This window comes from Mandrillus leucophaeus, unplaced genomic scaffold (genome assembly GCF_000951045.1).
Source record: "Mandrillus leucophaeus isolate KB7577 unplaced genomic scaffold, Mleu.le_1.0 Scaffold73, whole genome shotgun sequence".
NCBI classification, from domain to species: Eukaryota; Metazoa; Chordata; class Mammalia; order Primates; family Cercopithecidae; genus Mandrillus; species Mandrillus leucophaeus.
The window spans coordinates 3,322,104-3,330,833 of NW_012107919.1; the positions used below are offsets into that span (position 1 = coordinate 3,322,104).

The following is an 8,730-nucleotide window of genomic DNA, read 5'->3' on the forward strand; positions in this document are numbered from 1 at the left end:
GGCCAAGGCAAGAAGATCTCTTAAAGCCAGGGGTTGGAGACCAGCCTGGGCAACAAAGAGAGACTCCGTCTCAAAAAAAAATTTGTAAATTAGCTGGGTGCAGTGGTGTGTGCTTGTAATCCCAGCTACTCAGGAAGCTAAGGCAGGATTGCTTGAGCCCAGGAGTTCAAGGCTGCAGTGAGCTGTGATGGTGCCACTACCCTCCAGCCTGGGTGACAGAGCTGAGACCCTATCTCAAAACAAGGGAACAAACAAACAAAAAAACCTAATCTGGTTCAGTAGAAGTGAAGTTAAAGTGAAATCTGAAGACTGAGACGTGAAGAAGACTAATTCAACAGGAGGAACAGGAAGGACTGGAGGCAAGGAAAAAACCATATACTTTAGGGAATTTAGATGCCCTCAGGCCTGGGCCACCATGGGTGAGAAGGCAGGCAGGTGAAAGGTATTCCTGGATGTGGTTTTAGAAAAGCTTTTCTACTATGCCCTTTATTTTTTAATCTATGTCTTAAATTATTTTTGTTGTTGCCTTATTCTAAATACTTTAAGGAGTAAAATTAAAAGAAAATCTATACTTTAGGTGAAAATAGTAAACTTTACCCACAGGTAAATTATATGCAAGACACAATATTTTTGTAAAGCAATATCTTGACTCCTGATTAACATCATAAAATAGATAAGGTTTAACAATAGACCAATTGGTAATTGTATCTTCCTTTAATTTGAAACCAGTCAGCTCTAAATTATTCATCCTACCTAAAGAAGAGATATATACATAACCTAAAATGATCAATAACCCAGATCATTTTTGACTTCACTTCAGAACGTGCTTTTTAATTTACACATTGGTATGCCAAATTTAGGAATTCACTTAAAGCTATGCCACAGAAAAGGAACAACCCATAGTACCAAATCTTGTAACCCATCCCATATTGAACTGAAAGCATGTTTTAGGCCAGTATCAAGACTTAGTATGGCCAGGTGCAGTGGCTCATGCCTGTAATCCCAGCACTTTGGAGGCCCAGGTATGTGGATCACTGGAGTCCAAGAGTTTCAGACCAGCCTAGGCAACATGGTGAAGCCGCATCTCTACAAAAACTACAAAAATTAGCACGGCGTGGTGGTGCATGCCTGTAGTCCCAGCTACTTGAGTCTGAGGTGGGAGGATCCCTTGAGCCCAGGAGGTGGAAGCTGCAGTGAGCAGTGATCGCACCACTGAACTCCAGCCTGGGTAAGAGAGGGAGACCCCACACCACCTTAAAAAAAGGCTCAGTGGAGAGTAGTTTATATCTCTTTCTTTACACTTTTCCATATTGTTTTGAGTTTTTAAAAAACAAGCCATGAGTAGCTTTACTATTTTTCGAGTAAAAAAATATTTCTATTTGGAAAACCAAAGAGTAGAAGAAAACTTTTTCACTTCTTCCTAGAGAAGGTTCAGGTTGAGTTTATAGAGTGTGTCTGAGACAAAGTACGGTAAAACAAAACCAGACAGCAGGCCGGGCGCAATGATTCACGCCTGTAATCCCAGCACTTTGGGAGGTTGAGGCAAGGGGATCACTTGAAGCCAGAAGTTTGAGACCAGCCTGGGCAGCATGATGAAACCCTGTCTCTACCAAAAATACAAAAATTAGCCAGGTGTGGTGGCTCATACCTATAATCCCAGCTACTTGAGAGGCTGAGGCTGCAGTGAGCTGAGATGGTGCCACTGCACTCCAGCCTGGGCAACAGAGCAAGGCTCTGTCACAAAAACAAAACAAAACAAAACAAAAAAACAGACAGTAACAAAAAATTAACAGAGCAGTGTAGTATATCTGCTGTCATTCAGGTTTATATAGAGCACTCGAATAATGACTATTTTCTAAAGTATTTTGTGGAAAGTACTAAAATGAACAGCAATTTCAACAACCAATGGAGAATAAAACAGATGTTACAGAAGTAAAAAAAAAATTTTTTCACAGACTTTACTGAGATGATAAATATTTGATACAGATCACTTGTTACATTAAATATTCATTTTCTAACTGTATAAAGGCATGAAGATTCACTGCATTTACAATCCAAACTACAAGACAGCAAGCACATTGACAGTATCTTCACTTGAAATACTTAATATGCTAAAAATATTATATGAAGATTAAGGCAGAATCTAATTCAGAAAATCAACTCACTAGTCCAGTCAGGACACGTTTTTATTTTTTTAACTTACTCAACAGAGATGACAGAAATAGCTTGATATTATCAATTACTTCTAGTTATGGACTATTTTCAGATAAAACTAGAAAGATATAAGTTAACAGATTTATACATCAATGGATTGATACCTTTTTTTTTTTTTTGATGGAATCTTGCTCTGTCACCAGGCAGGAGTGTAGTGGCGCGATCTTGGCTTACTGCAACCTCTGACTCCCTGGTTCAAATGATTCTCCTGCCTCAGCCTCCTGCGTAGCTGGGATTACAGGCACCACGCCCAGCTAATTTTTGTATTTTTAGTAAAGATGGGGTTTCACCATGTTGGCCAGAACAGTCTCGATCTCCTTGGCCTCCCTAAGTGCTGGAATTACAGGTGTGAGCCACTGTGCCCGGCAGATTTTTAACTCTTTATAGGTGGAAAAGGACTAAAAGAGTTGTATCTTAAAACAGGAACTCTTAAATATGGTCTGCTATTGTTAGCTAAAGATGCAAAGTTCATCAAATACTAACTTAAAATAATCTGAGAAAATAATGGGTGGGCCCTATACCATTTGTAACTAATAACTGTTTAGTTTGTGTGAGGAATCTGTAACATGATGATGATTTTGGCTATATGATACCTGTTTTCAATTCTTAAAAAAACAAACAACAAAAAACCCTCAAACATTTTGATTTTCTTGTTTAAAAAAATTGTTTTCATTTTAATGATCTGAGTTAGTAACAAACAAATGTACAAAATTGTCTTTCACATTTCCATACATTGTGTTATGGACCAAATGAAAATGCTGGACTACAAATGCAGGTTTCTTTATATCATTAACTTCAAATATTGTCACTTATAAATAAAGGTGATTTGCTAACACATGCATTTGTGAACACAGATGCCAAAAATTATACATGTAAGTTAACGCACAACCAAGAGTACACACTGTTCATTTGTGCAGTTATGCGTCAAATGCAACTGACACAGAAGCAGTTATCCTGGGATATTTTACTCTATATGAAAAGCATCTTGGAGAAATAGATTGAAATACAGTTTAAAACAAAAATTGTATTCTACAAATACAATAAAATTTGCAACTTGCACATCTGAAGCAACATTTGAGAGAGCTGCTTCAATAACCCTGCTGTTATATTGGTTTTACAGGTATATCTCCAAAGTCATGGGTTGGGATATAGCTGCTTTAAAGAAAATAAATATGTATATTAAAAGGAAAATTACACTTTAAAAATGTGAAGAAAGCTTTGAAAACAATCTTAATGCATGAGTCCATCTACATATTTTCAAGTTTTAGAAACAAAGAAATTTAGAATTTTCAAAGTAATCTGAAAACTTTCTAAGCCATTTTAAAATAAGACTTTTTTCCCCATCTTTCCAATGCTTCCTATTTGATAGTGTAATACAGAAATGGGCAGTTTCTAGTGTCAACTTACTGTGCTAATTCATAAATCATTACACATTTATGACTGAGAGGTCAAGTAAGTGGAAACTGGGTTATAATGAAAATGACAAGGGGGCCCTTCAGCAGGCACTCATCTGAACTAGTAATAAACACCAACACAAACTGATTTTTTATATTAAATTTTTTTTAGATCTCTAAAGGTAGGAAAATCCAGTCTTTCTTAAAAATACTTTCCTGGGTTGTGGCAACATGTGCTTTACCTCTTTAACTCTACCTAAAACCTAAAGTTATTTCTATATTATAAATTTCAAACTCCCTGGCAAGGAATGTAAATGCTAACCAGCTAGGTATTTATAGTCATGCGCCGCGTAACAACTTTTCAAAGACAGACCGCATATCTGACAGTGGTCCCGTAAGACTGTAATACCATATTCTTACTGTATCTTTTCTATGTCTAGATACACAAATACCATTGTGTTACAACTGCCTACAGTATTCAGTACAGCAACATGCTGTACAGGTTTACCATATAGCCTGGGTATGTTGTGGGCTGTGCCACCTAGGTTTGTGTAAGTACACTATGATGTTCACACAACGGAATTGCCTAACAATGCATTTCTCAGAATGTATCCCTGCTGTTAGGCAACACATGACTGTATTTAACTTCATAAAAAGCGATAACTCATGGATGGTTGTCATAATAACATTTCCACTTTTCTCTAAGGCCTGAGGTTGATGTCTTTGCCTATGCTCTATGGATCAAATGAGAGAAGATGATGCATCTAAACAATAGGGTCTCTTTGAGGCAGTATCATAGACTTGGCCTCACGTATTATGAAAACCTTTGTTGTGCTAAAATGAATACAACTGCAAGCAGTTTGAGGGCAACTGCAGTGCCAAAGGAAATGAGTTATTTTCTATGGGAAACATAAAATTCATCTTAAGGAAACATCTTTGTTTGCCACAAGGCATATCATGAAGAAAATGTGGCTAGTGAATTCAAACATCGACTCCAAGAGCCACCTAAATTAAGGTGGCTTTTAAAAATGTTTAAATTATCAATGATTTAGGAACATAAGCTGGAAGAGTAATATAAAGATGTATATTTATAATGCTACTTTAGGAGATGTAGTTCCCTACTCTGCATTTTGGAAATGAAAGACATCAATTCTGTCCAGAGTCAATAATATCAGAAAGAAATATGGCTGCTTCCTACTCTTCTCCACTTGGAAAATTCATTTTATGATGCTCTCACCGTTGATACTCTGTGACTCTCATATGAGTTAGGCAAAATGAATCTAATAGGTTACTTTTGTTTTCAAAATAAACCACCCAAACAGGTTTTTTAAAACTTTCAAAAATGGAACATTTAACCCTTGAGAGAAACTTCCATTACTGAGTACCTAGTCTAATGGCAAGTACAGTATTAAGGATTATTGCTTTTAATAAGATAACCATCAGAAATAAATATGTAAGCTTAACTCAAATACTCATTTTTCACCCAATGCTACAATGTTTTCTTCTCAAATCAAATCACGTTACCTTCAATTCTTTGCCAGTTTACTGAGGTTTTAAGTATAAAAAGTTGGCCTGTTAACTCAAAAGCAAGACAATAGCAATATCCACGTGTCTTATTTGGGCATTGAGCAGTAACACTGCTTTCTTGATAGGATTTAAGGCACTAAACGGTGGTAAAATAAACAAAAGGATGATGATTAACTTCTTTAGAATCCTAAAAAAGGAGATAGTTTAGAATGACACTAGTAAATCTTTTTCTCAAACAAATAAGGCATCCTGTTGGCAAACACAAATAAAACACAAGGTCATGTTGAACCTAATACATTCACTGTCTCAGCTAAACTACTTGAAACGCTACCTATCAAACCTAAGAAAGCTACAATAGTGTGTATAAAGGCTGGAAAGGCACCAAAAGGAGAGCTCTACAACTTCCAGTTCTAAGAGTTAAGGAAGCTGTGTTTAACACTGCAAATAGTCTAATTATCAGTTTTATTCTTCAAAATGTAAATGTAGTTAGATTTTTACCTCGACAAGTTAATCAAGTGCTAGTTTAGTAAGAAGTTTATTTTATGAATTAGAAAATTACTGCAGTGTCTAACACAGCCCTATTTATAAAGCTAAACTAATTCTAGTACTGAATGCATATTCTGGATAACACTGAAGCAAATTTGTATGAACAAAAATGGTTACCTCAAGATAGAATTCACGATAAAAATTCAACATATAACTAAATAAGATTTACTGAAAATAACAAAAGGTGTTGTAGAGATATATCAAACATAATTATAACCACAACATTTTCCTTGTGAAAAATACAACTATTAGTGAAATAAAATGTACAATTGAAAATTTTCCAAAGGAAAAAACACAGTATAAACGAAAATACTTTTCTTTGTGATAGGGAAAATAGTATGTCATTGTTTTTTTGTCACAATATAATTTGACACAAAAAGCAGTCAGAGAATTGCACCAATTCCACATCCAGTTTCCTGAATATGTTAAGAGTAAAAGGAGTCTGTAAAGCAGAACAGTTTCCAAATTTTATATTTTAAATTGATGATATTCTCATACAGGATGTCACACCACACCAGACCTCTTTACATAATGTACAATATTTCTGGTTTTGTGGCCAGATGTGAGTACAAACGTATGGTTTCTGCCACTTCTCTGTCATTCTGGTGTTTAGCCAGAGTCAGAAAAAAAAATCATTACTTTAAGTGTTATTTCTCTAGCAATATAGAAAAATTATACTTAGTGCATGCTTCATCATTTGTCAAAAAATGTTTCTGAAAATATAACTCAAGTTACCCAATGGTTTACAAAATAGAAAAATCATTCATTAGGGTAAAAATGTGGTGGGATTTAGGTCCATTTCCAGAGGACTAACTTCCTTCCTAAAGGCGCACCACTGTCCTTCAGCAGAGGTGGTGATGACAGGTCCGTGATGGAAGCGGCCGGCCTGCAGACCACTACTTGACATCTGATTATCTTTGACCGCCCCATATCTGCCATTTCATTAGTGCTACAGAAAGATGGGATTTTTGTGGAAAAGTTAGGAACATTTCTGCTGTACATGATTTAGAAGTTCTCCAAATTTTTCAAAGAGGTCCTCCACCCATTTTACATTTTTCATACAAAGTTGAACAATTTCCTCCTGTCCTAAATCTTCATTTTTTTTCTGCACGGAAGAAATCTAAAAAAAGAAAATTGCCAAATTAGCTTATACTTATCACGTCATACTTAAGTTCAACTACAAGTACTGGTATTTAATTTTTTTCTTCATTCTATCCATGGAGAATTATTATTTCAGATAAATTTGGGTGAGATCTAATCCTCTCATCTTTGGCTCCAAGGGGGCAGAAAGGAAGGCTAGAAAATGTACTTCAAACTTCCTCCATTTCTTCCAATTATGTTAAAAGCCAAATGACAAATTTTGGAGTTGATTCTGCATTTTAAAGCATTGTAAAAGTAGTCAACCTACTTTGCATCACCATCTTTGCTTTGTCTTTTGCTATATAAAGGTTAGATTTATGAGCATCTTTCCATACCAGACTACTGTCAAACACATTAGATATAGCCTTGGACTAACTTAACCCTTTTTAATTAACAGAAGTGATAGTGCTGGTTAAATAGGTAGTATTGTCTACAACCATTTAACCTGTCTGTGGAAATTAATGCTTATATCCCATCCATGAGGTAATATTTTGTCATGTATAATTTCTGAACAACTGAAAAGCTACAATTAAATTTTAACTTTTAGTTTTTCATGCCAAGGCACAAAACCCCATTTCTCTGCAATTAAGTGGGATAAGGCCTTTCTAAGTAATAAGTAAAGCAGCGAGATGTCAAAGCAGTGACTGAAGTGAATTAAAGCAGATCATCATACACTGTGAGAGAACAAAACGCAATAAAACATCATTTATTACGGCGATGTAAAGCAAGCATCGACAGCTTTAAAACATTACCAATTATAGCTGCTACAAGAGGTGGTGAGGCTAGGGTAAATCTGAGCACAAAACATAGCAGAGAGACTCAGAACAATAAATCGAATCATTATTTATAGAACACATAGGCAAAATATATACACACAGGTGTTTCACAATTCTCTTTAAAACATTCCAAAATACCATAGCTAGAGTCTCCTTAACGTTCTGAAAAACATTTCTTTTTTAAATAAATGAGAAGAAATTACCTCATCCTTACATATCAGATAAACATGATATTTATAATGATGGAGTGAATGATACAAAGAATACAACTGTATTTTCTCTGGATCGACAGCAAACTCCTATAAAAAGAAAAAAGTTTATAGATATATTTCATGGAGTATCTGAGCTAAGAACACTTTGAGGAAAATACTGGATCAAAAGTCTCAATGGCAATGTCGAAAATGACATATATGGGTAGGTATTCAGTTGTGTTAATATGGAGAGACTTATTCAAAATAAGAATTTAAATTATATTTTAAAATCTTATTCTTTATCCTGAATATAAATATGCATTATTGAAAAAACTTAAGCATTATAGGAAAATTTAAATAATAAACATATGAGATGATTTATAAAATAAAAGCTCCCTATAATCTCCTGCTTCAGAGCTAAACAAAGCTGATGGCATGTTATATATTTTTTAATGTTTTTCCCCTAGGTATAACATGTATGTTAATAACACTAGTTCTGTATTGAGAAGGGAATCACACTATACATATTGTCCAGCAACTTTTCTTTCTTCCAACTTGTTTTTTGACCTAACTAAAAATTGGTTATCTTTTCATTTAGTACATATAGCTGTCCCTATATGAGGGTGAGGACTTTTAACCAGTTTTCACTGTTGTATCTTTACTACTTAGAACTGTACTTGGCATGCTATAGGCACTCAAAAAATTTTTTTTGAAAGAATGAACAAATCTATCTCTTTATAAAAAGCACGTAGTATGACATTAGGTGGCTCTTCATTTATCTAACTTCACACTGGTGGTACATAATTGGATTGCTCTTACAAACAATTCTACAACGAGCAAAGGTATGTATTTTTATGCATTTCTGAATCTGTTTCTACAGAATACTTTTTTTTTTTTTTTTTTTATACAGTGTCTCATTCTGTCACCCAGGCTGGAGTGCAG

At 34.9% G+C, this 8,730-nt stretch overlaps 1 protein-coding gene across 1 annotated transcript in view; it reads right to left on the minus strand.

Moving 5' to 3' along the window:
- Positions 1 to 2,859: 2,859 nt before the first annotated feature.
- QSER1 (glutamine and serine rich 1) overlaps positions 2,860 to 8,730 on the minus strand; it is a 59,607-nt gene continuing 53,736 nt past the window's right edge. Inside the window, exons 11-12 of the mRNA XM_011965572.1 lie at positions 7,801 to 7,896; positions 2,860 to 6,801 (exon numbers count right to left, since the gene is read on the minus strand). Coding sequence (XP_011820962.1) covers positions 6,661 to 6,801; positions 7,801 to 7,896 — 237 coding nt within the window. The 3' untranslated portion in view covers positions 2,860 to 6,660. The remainder of the gene's footprint in view (positions 6,802 to 7,800; positions 7,897 to 8,730) is intronic.